The sequence below is a fragment of the Montipora capricornis genome, chromosome 3, assembly GCF_036669925.1.
Source record: "Montipora capricornis isolate CH-2021 chromosome 3, ASM3666992v2, whole genome shotgun sequence".
Taxonomy (NCBI): Eukaryota; Metazoa; Cnidaria; class Anthozoa; order Scleractinia; family Acroporidae; genus Montipora; species Montipora capricornis.
Genome location: NC_090885.1, coordinates 61,601,238 through 61,615,068, shown reverse-complemented (window position 1 = coordinate 61,615,068; position 13,831 = coordinate 61,601,238). Strand labels below are relative to the sequence as shown.

The following is a 13,831-nucleotide window of genomic DNA, read 5'->3' as shown; positions in this document are numbered from 1 at the left end:
CTTCGCAGGCACGCAAGGGCTTTCTTCATGCTGCCCACGCGAAGATTGCGCTTCCTCACAAGTAACGAAAAGTCTTCGTTTTCGGCTTGGATTCAAACTCATTATATTTGAAAAAAATATTTTAAAAACCGCAAATCTCTAAAAATCAACCCAAACGTTTATCCCGATTAAGCTTGACAAATTGGTCAACTTTGATGTGCTCTGCTTTACCTACGACTTTGTAAATTGAGTTGTCTATGATGTATAATTGTTCATTGTGAGGTCTTCAGGCACGCGCGCGCGCAAATTGATCGCGCGCCATTCGTACCCAGGGCTCTCTCTATTTCTCTAAAGGTTGCAGGATCTCGATTGGGCCGGCAAACTGGAAAATGGTGCTTCAAAAATGGCAAAGAAGTGCTCAAATAAGGCTCGACTTTTGAAAAAAGTGCTCGAAATTTAGAATTAGTGCTCAAACGTTGCTAAACTTTTGAAACATTCCCTTGGAGATTTTCATCAGTATGCCTATTTATTTTAAACAAAGAATTTCCTTCCGTTGTTTATAAATGTTCAGAGAAGTAAAACATAAATGTCTTTTGAGCAAAAAAAAAATGCCTCAGTGAAATATATTTAAAAGCGTGAGAATATTTCAAATTGCTTACTTGAAACGCACCTTTCAATTGATTCAAGCTCTTTTCAACCTTGTAACTTTTTGGGTGTTTAATTCAAATTAAAGGGTGTTCAAGGTTTCGTACGCGCCTTTGTAAGTGTGCTATACGAATATGTGAGAAAATCCTGCAATCTTAACACAGATAGAAACTGTTAGATACTTACTTAATTTTCTTTTGGAAATAATTTTTGTTAGAAAAAATTGCACGGTGGTTGTGAAATCTTCATTGGCAATTCTTGGCCACCTTTGAACTATTCGCGCCATGTACCGCTGTCCATATTTCTTTCTCATTGTGGGCATACACATAGTAATCGTAATCTTATTTATAAAGGCCTGGCTTAACTAGGAAACATTGTTGCTTGTGATGTTTTCCTGGGTGGCTAAACTAGCGGGAAACAAACAGAATGTTTTGCTGCCCCAGTGGCAAAACGAGGAAATATTGTTGCGAAAACAAATGAGCTACGCATGTGTGCAATGATAAACTGACTTCCGAAGAAGTCTGGGGAAGGATGTTTACGTTTTCTCGTCCCCAGGGCTACGCACAATGCATGTAAATGTAACATGGCGCTCGACCTTTTAAGAAGGGGCCGACGTCAAAAAGGCAAAAAAATAGGTGCTCTGTGCATGATCAGCATTTCGCTTTCTTCATCTTTCCAATTCCTTTTCCTTCCTTTCCCTTTTTTTTGAGCTTGACCTGCTTCAATTTCTTCGCAGTCGGCCATTTTAATTGTCAGTACGTTCGCCGTTGCTAGGAAACACTATTCTTGAATGAGCGAGCGGCACTGGAAACTAATCAACATTGTTTTCATCGTGGCTAAACTGGGAAACATATGTTGCGGACGCAAAATTTGTGTCCGGGAAACAAAAAAATATTTTTGACTTCAGGCAAAAACATTTTTTGTTTCCGAGCAGCAAAATTTGTTTCCGCAATATATGTTTCCCGCGCGGCTAAACTGGGAAACATTTCCGTCCGCAACAATGTTTCCTAGTTTAGCCAGGCCTTAAGGCCCTTCCCCATTTCATTACCAATATGTTTCGAAATAACTGAATATAATTATGTAATATCAACTGAATTAATCTCCCGTTCACTCTCCATTCCACTTGTTAAGGCAACTACTTACGGTCTTTACTCTTTTTCCTTCATTGTTAGGAAACTTTGGAACTCTATTCCACTTCGCATTAGATTACTAACTATAGTAAAAAAGTTTGACCTCTCTTCTAAACTTAGATAAATTCATGTGACTGTTGAATGCTGTACTTTTTGTAAGTAGTTTCGATTTTTATCCTAAATTTTGCATCATAGTTGTAGTTACACGATTTCATATATTTAATTTCATTTTTACTTACTTTATTTTTTCGAAGACAATCAAGTTCCTGCTCTTTCAAATTCGAGTTGAAATACACAGATGCAACCGCGTTCCCAGGGTCTCTCTTCTCTGCCTCCTTTGTGGTTAAGGAGAAAGACTATGGTTCAGGCTGGTCACGTGGCATTCCTCGACAAACATTTTCTCACTAGGGTAGGGTTTTGTTATATTTTGATCACGCAACTGGGCATTTTTAAAATAAATAATCTTTACTTTACAATGTAAGTTTCAAAAAAGTCAAAAGAGTTGATGATATATTCCCACAGGAGATGAATTCCCACAAAAGCGGTCAAGCTTTTGTGACCGATAAGACCTCTGAGTCATGTCGGGGGGCGATTGACGTTCACAAAAATAATTGATTTCGTTAGTAACTAATGTTCCTTGTACAGAACATACACTATCATAAAACAATGCACTAAAATGTCTCTTTTATTTAACTGGGGCTAAAAATATACTTCACGCTTGGTGTTATAAATTATATGTTAAAGTGAGTGCAGTTGTAAAAAATATCTTAACGACAATTTGCACGAAGTTGTTGAAAAACTGTCTACTCGCTGTACCAGCTTGCGACTTAGGAATCACTTTCTTTAACGTTTGAAAGAAAAACGAAATCCAAAGAACAAAATATACCTGCACATGTTTATACAGTTTGATTTGAGATCGATACGTGACTTATAAAGCATGACACTGGCTGATCGATCGCTGAAAATGTTTGTTTCCCATGGATAAACGTTTCGCTTGTTTTCTTGCCCGGCAAAACCTTCTTTTCTTTAAAAGTGTCACAAACTATTAGCATTCTTCGTCATTACTCAATTCGACCGATCACTTGAGCTTGAATCCGGACCTTCATACGGCCGGCACGGGTAAAAATTCGACGACGCGAGTGTATTTTCTGTAGCGTTCGATCGATTTGATAATAGCATTTGCCTTCCGCGTCGAATACAAGTGTAGTACACAAAATAACTTGAAGCAAAACTCTTCGTCGATGCTCCTCTGACCACAACAAACCGGGACCATGACACTGGTACAATTGGTTCTGGCTCCTTCCAATGCTATTTCATTTGCAGAACGTTTATAGTAACCTAGCCTAGACATATTTCCTACCAGGTGGCAATATAGCTTGTGTACAATTAGTGGGAGTTTAGGAGTGATAACCTCAAATTAAAGATCACCTCTACTTGGCTTTTAACAATAGTTGTCCCAAACGTTGATGGCTTTGTTAAGTAAATCAGGGAGGACATTAATCACTATCCATTGGATACCTGAGTTTATTTATTTCTTTATTTCTTTATTTATTTACTCATCTCTAATTATACAGATCTTAACATACTATACAAATTGAAGATAAATTAACAATTAAAATATATTTTAAAATGTAAAAATATAAGATCTGAATAATTAGGTCGGTTTATACAGAATACGAGGAGTCTTTATAAAAATAAACTGCCTCAGTTAGATTACAGTAGATGTAGTGCTATCCTCTCCACTTTCTGAGAAACCCAGGCATGATAAATTGTGGTCTACGTTATTTGCAGTTATTCCTTTTTAGAGGAAAATGTTTCTAAGCACCTGCTTTGCAATAGGTTTTTACTGCTTTGGCCGGTTCCTTCCTTCTTTGTACTTCATCGAAGACCCTATCAGCAAACAATCATTAGGCCAAAAAACACTTAGTCCTCTGGATAGTTAAGTACGAGATGATCTCCGGCTTCTACTTCGGATACCGGATGTTAAGACAGGTGTTGAATCTTTCCGTATACCAGTGCGCATGTGCGAAACTGGAAAAAGAATGAAAAGCAAATTGTGAAAAACTCAGATTCCCATGGACAGTTAGGGAGGACGGAACGAAGACACGAAAAAAACATAGCAAAATCAGGGTTGCCACAAAAATTAAGACCACCATGACAAGCCCATATGAGGAAACTTTATTAGGCAACTGCATATCAAAGTCTTTCCCCACACAAAGGCGGACATTTGTTTTTATGCGTTTCATAATCTTTGGCCAGTCCCGAATTTACGCATGGTTCTCCGAGGAAGTTCTCTTCGGCGCTCTAAGAGAGCCCTGACGACAGTACTCACTTAAGCTTGCTTAAGCCTCAATTACGACGTAAGAGCCAATTCCAAAATATTTGTCATGATAACGAAGCAAGATTGTAATCAGTTTTCCCGAATTTCATTCTTAAGTTGATTGTTTAGATCGGATAATAACAGGTTCCGAAGAACATAGTCGTGGAAATGAAGAAATATAACAAAATAGTTTTTTGGGGGCGCTGAATTGGAGGATAACAAAGCGATAGCAACAGTCTCAAGTTTATATGGCCGATCGCGAGCTCCAAGACTCTAATACTTTGTGGAAACTGTAAATCAAACGTTACGATAAGAAGGAAATACCGGGAGAAAATACTTTTGGAGTCGAGTGTTCACAAGAAGCAGTGAATAGGACGAGTTCGATATATCAATATTCACGTCGTGGCTACGAGGCTCTATGGTCAAATTCCACGACTCAGTTCTGTTTTCTTTGTCTCACAAGTCTCAAGGGGGATATCTAAACAAAACAATATTCAGATTTAACCATAAAGCCTCGTAGTGTGAATATTGATATATTGAACGTGGCCTATTATGAGTGCGTTACTCGATCCCAGGCCACATTAGCCAGAGGAAGGGGAGTGCTTTCACCACTATGCCACACCTGTTCCCCCAAAGACGAAAATTGTTGTGGAAAAAATTGGGAAGCCGGGAATTTACCAAAGTGTTTATAGGATTTAGAACTCGTGAGCCAAGGACAACGAAAAGATCCAACTTTGCATTCCGGTCTGACGGGCTTGTAGCTAATAATCGAGAGATTTAGAATCATGTTCACATAAAATGGCAAACGTCGGCTTGCCATCTCACGTTTCTCGTAAAATAGAGAGAGGCTTGTGACTTTAGGGCGTGACCCTCGGCAACTCGGGTATTTAGTTACTAAAAAGCAAAAACATTGTTTGTAGAGAAAGACGCTGTATAAAATGAAAATCCTTACTCGTCAAATTTTGAGAGTTTCGATGAAGCTGTTCCAGTTGTCGGTAAACAGAGTCAACGTAAGTTCATGAAGAAAATTAGTCAGTTATGAACTATCTATAACCATGAAACCTACTTTTTCCTCCTTTGGCATACCGGAAAATGGTTTTGGGGTACCTTTTTCCCGCAAACAACTTCTTATGCAGAAGAAAACGAAAAGAAAATTTCACGTATACGGAAAACGCGAAACTGCCTACTTTCACGTAGAAACGGCAAGCGACCGCCGGCAAACGTAGAAAATGGCGGGAAAATCATGGTCACGTGGTCACTTTTACTCGTGAAAGTGGTTCTAAGAGAGAACTGGACTACACTCGAGTCGAGTCCTGGTGCACAACCATACAAATGGAAATGAGTTGCTTATTCTTATGCAAATCAAACTCATTTCCCTTACAACAGTTGAGCACCAAGACTCACTTCGAAACCGAAACAAACAGCAACTCGGAAATGGCCCATTGCAGCCGTTCATCTTTACTAGGGGACCGGAGTTTATCGGACATTTGTCTGTATCCCGAGACGCATGCGATGTTGAAGTTGGGGAAAAGAGCAAGGAGACACTTCGTGACGCTTATTAAAATCTGCGTGCATGTAACTACGTACATTTCTGAACATACCTGCTAACGTTTAAAATAAGAAAAGTATTTAAATTAGGAGCGAGTCAAGGCTGCCGAGAATATCCACAACGGTCAAAAACTCAAGAAAAACAGCGCATTTGTGGAATTACTACTATTTTAATATTGCCATTCTTGGTGTACTCCAAGTCCTCCCTGAATTTTCATTCTGTCCAACCGTCAAAACTAGCCAAAAGCTTTATAAAAAGCGACCTTAGCGCGTTCAGGGCGCGCACGCGTTTGGAGGTCGAGTGTTTTCTAGGCGCGCGTGCTGAGAAGGAAAACTTATACTCGTCTCCAATCTAAAAAATTACCAATAACAAAATGTGTAGGAAAACAACTACTGAATTCCAGTCCTCTTTATCAGTCAAAATTGGTGAAATGTTCGTGCTGAATATTAAGTCATTGGTCAGAAGCTTATAAAGAACGAAGTGTGTATAAATACGAGCTCCCTATTACGACTGACATTCCGTTATCTTGACAAGTCAAAATTGGTACAAAGATCGTGTTCAATCTTATGTCATAAAAATCACAAAATGTGCATAAATAATCCACCTCTCCAGTAATACCTAGTCCCAAATTAGTCTTGGTCAAAAGCAAAATGAGTCTAAACATTCCGCTGAAAGTCTACTACAAGAGCTTCCTGGATCTTCGTCTTCTTTAACACTGAGAATTAGAAGAAAGATCGCGTTGAATCTCATGCCATTGGTAAAGGCTTATAAATAACAAATGGTGTATAAATATTCCACAGGTGGTGTACAGCAAAAGCTTCCCATAACTACTTAATTTCCATACTCTTTAACACTTAAAATTGGTAGAGAGATCGTGATGAATCTCGTGTTATTGCTCAAAAGCTTATAAATAATCTTCTTAAAACGACTGTGTTAAATTATGTGTTTTGGTCAAAAGCTTATAACAAAATAGGTATAAATATTCCTGACCACCATTACTATATGTGTTGCAGGTTAAAATGAAATTCAGGTCAAAACGGTTTTCACCTAGCTTCAGTTGATTTTGCAATAATAATAATCATCATCATCATCATCATTAAACAAAATGAGAGAGAAGTTACAAATCAAACAAGGAGATGATCATTTTGACCTAAAATTTCATTTTGATATAAAAATATATTTACCAACGTGCTCCTTATCATTACTGAATCACTGTCACTGAATTGGTGGGCAAAGCTTGCGTTCAATCTTACGTCATTAGTCAAAAGCTTTGAGGAGCGGCTGCGTCACAGCGGTGCAGTTGATTTGTGTAGTTTTACTAAATACTCGCCCTCAGTACTCGCTATGCAACTTAACGTTAACCCAGAAATCACGTTTAAACAACACAAGTCGAAGCCTCGCCTTGTGACAAACTCCGCCTTCTCCCCCAACATTATTTAAGTTAGAAACAACAGAGATGAACTTTCTTTCAGTGTCCATCTCTGCTTCCTATTATTCAAACTTTCCTTTAGTGTTTTATTAGTAGCTAGTTTTACATTTCGCTTGATTTGGTTTCAAGGTTTGGCTAAATTATGTGACGCAGTACCTTTAACAAGACAAAACATGTAAACATGTAAATTCCACCTCTGGTGTACTACAAGAACTCCCCAAAATGACTGAATCTTAGTCTTCTCAGTTGACCAGTCAGAATTGGACAATAGCTTGTTTCCAATCTCGTGTCATTGTCAAAAACGTGGAAATAACAAAATGTGCATAAATTTTCTTTCCACCAGCCAGAACCGGTTTAAGGTGGTTCAAGCCAGTTTCAAAGCTTTCAAGTAACGTTCTTATTAGAAGGTTACGCACTACAACGCCGTATCACGTTTTAGCAATGTTATGGTACCATAAGAAAAACAAATTACTGCTGAACAAGATGCGGTCAGTATTGTGGCATAATAAGGTACCTTGGCAACGGGAAAGCCCAGCAAAAATACCCTACATTTTGGCTTTAGTTGCTATTATCTCAAAAAAAAAAACTCGGGACCCCCATTTTTAATTGCTGGAAAGTGATCAGAAGGCCAAGATGAAACTTTCTACAAAGTTTAAAAAAATTCTGTACAGCAGATTCGGAGCCACCTTAAATCTGTGACAATAATGAACGCATCTTGTTAAGAAATAATCAGTGTTTCATTTGGTACCATAACATTGCTGTTACGTGACACAGTGTGTAGTGCAAGTCTTTCTGAAGAGAATATCTCTTCAAGGTGCTGAAACTGGTTAGAGCCACCTTAACGCTCGCAATAATCTTTGTGTTTGCTGTTATATAGCAAAATACGTGGAACTGATACTTCAACTGAACTGTACTCGTGATAAGTGGTCCGTATCGGACTCTGTCCTGTCCACCAGTCAGAATTGGTTAGAAGCTTGTGTCAAGCCAATCATAATCTTTCCTTGGAAAAGTTGAAGAGGCCCTCTTGGCTTTAGCTTGCTGCTTAGGATCATGGGATACTTGGCTCTGAAAAACAAATGAAACTGGAGGATCGTACGAATGAATTATTCTTTTTTTGGAATAAGTTACTTTAAACGCGCTGGAAGCTAGGGGAAGAAGTCCCAAAAAACGAGATTTTCTGTCGATCTTGACTCGGGGATGCTCGGAAAAAATCCGAGTGCTACGATCCTCAGATTACTAGCTCGGATGCTCTACAACTCATATAAGCCAGTTGGGAGTTTCAACAAACGAATGTGCGCGTCGGGATAAAACAAGAATATAATTGCCAGCTTTATGGTAAATAGCTGCAAGAATTTGCATTAGAATGTACGTGTGCTTTTATCCAGACGCACCAACGTTTTTTGAAACTCTGAACTCGGTTATAGGAGGCTTGTGGGAGCTAGGCCATTAGACGTGGTTCATGTAAAAATTCTACCACCATACTGTTAGGATCTAAAGTGTCGAAATGGAACTTCATTTCATTCACCTTTTTCAGTACAAAGTGTCAAATAGTTTTATTTTGCAGTTAACGCAAAATAACCTTAACTCGAACTCATTTAAAATTCACCACTTCCTCCTACTTCATAACAATTCCAAGAGTGTCACCTTTCTTCATCACATGTTAGTAAACATTTCCCGTACACGCACCTGCTGACGATCTTCGTGATGCCGCAGTCTCATAATCAGAGCCCTTTCGTTATTAGAACCCAGACTCTGTGAATACAATTTCTGCGCAGCCAGCCTTTTCTTTGGCGTCAGCATACGCTCTGTGGCCAGCACAATACGCGCCCACTGCGAAACGAAAAATACACCAGCATGAGATAATGATTAAATCCTAACTAGCTCACTCTCTTAGGAAGTCGCCCGATATTTCTTGATAACATGCAAGAAATGAACTTCCTTGAAACAGATTTCTTTGATTTTTGGCAAATCTCAAATTCACCCCGACAGTTTGAGGTTTCCCGTACACACGATGTTGATTCTCTCTATTATTGCCACGCCCTCCTCTTTTGCAGGAGAAAATAAAATAGGATATGACTAATGACTTTTGTAAGGGTACACAATATATCCTACCTGTCGGGTCCATTCCTTCTCGGTCTCTGCAACCTTCAGATACGTATTGCCCATCATAGCAATCAACATGTTAACGATCAACAAGGCACCAAGGATAATAAACAAGAAAAACATGATCTGCAAGTCAACAGAGTTGCATGAGAACACTAGCTATGGACCTTTTAAGTGCGGATGGAATACTACTTACAAAATGTAACCTCTAACACTACAGAAACAGTGGCGTATGTATGACAAACGAGAAAAATGATCGTCTTTCCAATGTTTCTAATGGGCCGCACAGAGAAATCGTACACCCATGCCCAGAACAAGGAAATACACTTATCAAATATCGAATACTGTTCAATGAAAGCTCAAATCAGGGGGGATGCAACTAGAATTGTATATAAAAGGTAAAACAAGGGGTTTTCGATTGACTTTCGAAGGTTGGCTGTTGTTCCCAGGTTTCCCTTTGGAAAACTAGCTGCTGCCCGTCGCCACTTTCTTAAATAGAGGAACTCGGTGTTATTATCCCGTTCCCAGAAAGTTTATTTTCGCGTTCGGCGCTGCAATGCGAAGCCATTTTGACGAGACTTTCACTGCCAAGTTTGTCGTTTGCAAATAAGGAAAAAAATACTTAATCTAGGACTAGATTAGCAGCGTATGTTACTTAGAATTTAAAAAAAAATTAAGAAAAAATCTTACAAAAAAAATTAGAAAAAAATTTAAAAAGTTGATCGAGCGATGTCGAACTCGGTTCCATGGATTAGCAACAAATGCACTTAACCTCTACACTAACAAAACAATGGCTTCAAAATGGCAATTTTGAAGTATTAAAATGAAACTAACCCTAACAATTTATTGAAAGCTAACGGAACAAAAAGGCTTGGTTACTAAGAATGGCATCGACCGTCAAAAATGGCATCCCTTGTTTACGAAAGGGAAAAAAGCTTCGGCGCTAGCCACAGCAAGTTCTAACTGAATTTTATCTCAATAGAACACCAGAGTTAAAACAAAAATTTTCAGGGCCTTTTACGAGCTTCTTACCAATCCTAAAACCCTGAATGGTGAGTTGGAGGTCACAACTTGATTGTACAATTCCTAAAAAACGGAATATACACAAAAGAGTAGGTGAATAACATTCCAAAAGAGGAAGACGGCCTAATAATTCAGGGAGTGGTTCACCTATCTCTCAACCCCTTCCTCCCCAAAAAAAGTTCCGAAGCAAAAGAAGACTCGGACCCAAAAAAGGGTTCTGCTATAGTGATAAATGGAGCCCATAAACGATGCTTGCTTTTCGTTTGACCACATTTAAACAACAACAGTTCGTTCATCTTATCGCTTTGGCAAGTGTATTTGTAATGCTATGAAAAGGGATTTGGGGTTGTCCTTCTTAAGGACAATTAGAGTAAGATCAAACCTCAAATTCTCCTAATGAGAGAACAATAAGACCCAGTCCTGCCGCAAACCAGCGTGTGAACAGATTCTCTTCAACTGTCCTGTCATCATATCCGGACACGACAAGAAACATCGCTGAAAAAAATAAAACGATACAAGTAACTTATCCATAGCGGGAAATCGATTCTTGACAGCCTTGTAACCATTTTGAGCCCCAGAAACAATGACACAACTGGGAACGCTGTTGCGTTTTCATGAGGGGGGACCGGACATATAATGATAATGAATTTATATAGCGCATTTTCTATTGACATATTCAAATGCGCTTTACAAGCAAGTGATTTATTTATGGGTGAGATCGGACATCAGCATATATAGGCGCCGCTGGCAGCCGCTATCAGCCCATTAGCGATCTCACCCAGCACATGAATGAATGAAATGAGGTCTGACCACAACAACGGGAGCTCCATGCCCTACTCTTTACGAATAGTGTGTGGGTTCTTTTACGTCCCACTGCGTTGTGAACACTGAAGGGCTGTGAGACGGGGCCTACGGTTTATAGTCCTTATCCGAGAAGACTTGAAAGTCTTAACCATTTGCTGATGTAATTACAAAGGCAGCACTTTCTCCTCAGTTATTTTAAGACCCTGAGTGTTGGTCCGGCCGGAGTCGAACTCACGACCTCCCGATAGCAGCCCGATGCTCAACCAAATGAGTCACCCCTGCGCGGACTACCCGCGGATAAACCTCTGACTCTACACACGTATGGCTTCAAGTCCGAGAATCGAATGCAGAACAAAATGGTGGAAGGCGAGTGCTGTCACCTCCCCTGCTACTCAGATAGTGGGATCAAATTGCAAGAACCTAATAATAGTCGTATAAACAAAGCAACTTTCTTTAATTTTCCAGACACGTTTCGACGGTACATCCGTCATCTTCAGTGTTACATATTTTGAAATCGCCGTTGAATTTAAAGCGCGCGCGATCTTACAAAGTGCGTTACATTGCGTTGTCAATATTGCGTACTAAAACAAAACAAATATTTTGAAATGAGTGACGCTTAGTTCTTTACAGGGAGAGAGTCAGGTTAATGTGTTTCACCTGCTGGTTGAGATCGGGCTTCTCCCATTTTATAAACATGGATTCCTAAAGCTTCACTTGGTACTTAGTCGCTGCAGAGTCCAGGATCTCGAAGCAAACTTGCTAACCGGTTATGTAAACCTATTGATATAAGGTTGGTCTTCACTACTTTCAAAGTCAGGAATCTTTTTAATGTGAAAGATGCTGTCCGTGTAGGGCTTCGCACGCGTGTGGTCTATAAGTTTTCGTGTGCAAGTTGTAATGCTTGTTATGTTGGTGAAACCAACCGACACTTCTCCACACGAGTGCGCGAGCACTTACTTTCAGACAGATCTTCGAACGTTTTTAAACATCTGCAGAGTTCAGAGTTTTGTAGGGTATCCTGCACACCGGATTGCTTCGAGATCGTGGACTCTGCAGCCATTTCAAAATTGTTTTTATTGCAAAGAAATGTAACGAACTTTGTAAGATCGCGCGCGCTTTAAATTCAACGGCGATTTCAAAATATGTAACACTGAAGATGACGGATGTACCGTCGAAACACGTCTGGAAAATTAAAGAAAGTTGTTATGTTTATACGACTATCTATATTATTCCTGCTATCTAGACCTTTTAGATCAACCTAATAATAATAATAATAATAATAATAATAATATCTGGCTTGGTAATGCCCTTTCTCGCAGTCACAGATCGCATTGCTAAGGGCGCAGCTCAACAAGGTCGGACCGAAGGAGCTGTGCAGCCGACTAGGGGCTAGGCGCTCGGCCCCTATACACGACCCAAGCATGAACTCGGAGCACAGCGCCAAAGCCAGATGGAGTAGGGTGGGAGTCGATTTTGCTAAGGGGGAAAATGAGAGTACCCGGAGAAAAACCTTCGGAGTAAGATTGACATGGACTGAAACTCAGCCCACATCCAAACTTAGAATGCGATCCCGGGTCCGCAGAGGTGGGAAGCACAAGCGTTACCACTGGGCTATCCTTACTCCCCTTAGAAATACAACATCAACGCAAAGCTAATTCGTTTAATAGCAGCTATTTAGAGAAAACTTTCACTCAGTTTTCTTTTCGCCCACCTTGCGAAAAACCTATGACAAAGATCATGTAAATGACGAAGAATATCAAGAAATCTCTCTTGAGCATCTGATAGATCATAACCACAAACGGACCAACCAAAGCAAAGCCCCTAAAAAGAAAACAAAATTAGGCCAAAACCATAGAAAAAAAAGACTTTGATGTTGTCGAATTTGGTCACACCTGGCTGGTTAAGCACAAGGTTTGGAGAGCGCTTCTGCTCAGAAGCGAAAGTTCCTTCTTGTAGCCTTACGAATAAAACCCAAACTAAAAAGTTCTCTTATTAATTTATTGAAAGAACGAGTTACAGTCATCGCAAAGTGATAACAGATACGGGTCATCCATGGTCAAGCTCCGTTTTAAAGCTTTTGTGCGACCATCGACAAAACCCTACTTGTTTTGTGCAAAATATTCTGTACCTGCAAAACGTGAGAGAGTAAGGCCATGCCATAATAAGGGCAGCTATTGCTACATGGTCTTCATGATCCACTTCACATGTAAACCGAGGGATCAACGCGAACAACAACAACACACAGGACATTGTGAACAGAAGTCGAAGAGGGTTATGCACCTGAGAAAGAAATCAAAAATTAATTATCGAACAGAGAAAGGAGCGCAATCCATTCGTACAATATTTTCAGAAATTTAGATTAAAGTCAAACGGAACCGACTGGTCCGGATCGGTTCTTGGGCCCGTTTCCAGTCGGGCGTCACGAAAAGGTCCGAAAACATTTCGGGCCCGGAAAGCCATTTCTGAAACTGCCATGCCCTTGTTTTTTGAAAAAACTCGTCTTTTATGATGTTTTCAAGATAACATGAAAAACTATTGCGAAGTTTGATAAAACTTGCAAAAGTCTTCGTTTTTGATGTACAGAGGGAATTTGGCACCCGAAATATGCCCGAAAACTTTCGAGCCCTCGGTAGGTCGGAACCTAAATGTTTGGTACCATCTTTGAAGGTGTTCCGCATTGGCCGGTGCAAATTATCTCTTTCCATTTCACCAAACTATGCTTCCCAGAGTCTCATGCTCACACCAAACTCACGTGCGACGATGACAGGAACGTGCTTTGGCTTGGCTCGGGTTTGCGCAACCGAATATACCGCACCATTGGGCACACAGAATTTCCGTGAATGAAAAGC

General features: G+C 39.9%; 1 protein-coding gene across 1 annotated transcript in view; it reads right to left on the bottom strand.

The window, feature by feature from the left end:
- Window positions 1-5,772: 5,772 nt before the first annotated feature.
- Window positions 5,773-13,831, bottom strand: part of LOC138043610 (transient receptor potential cation channel subfamily V member 5-like) — a 32,142-nt gene continuing 24,083 nt past the window's right edge. The window contains exons 12-18 of the mRNA XM_068889966.1: window positions 13,111-13,262; window positions 12,694-12,803; window positions 10,561-10,673; window positions 10,188-10,241; window positions 9,165-9,281; window positions 8,739-8,882; window positions 5,773-8,117 (exon numbers count right to left, since the gene is read on the bottom strand). Of these exons, the coding sequence (XP_068746067.1) occupies window positions 8,019-8,117; window positions 8,739-8,882; window positions 9,165-9,281; window positions 10,188-10,241; window positions 10,561-10,673; window positions 12,694-12,803; window positions 13,111-13,262 (789 nt within the window). The 3' untranslated portion in view covers window positions 5,773-8,018. The remainder of the gene's footprint in view (window positions 8,118-8,738; window positions 8,883-9,164; window positions 9,282-10,187; window positions 10,242-10,560; window positions 10,674-12,693; window positions 12,804-13,110; window positions 13,263-13,831) is intronic.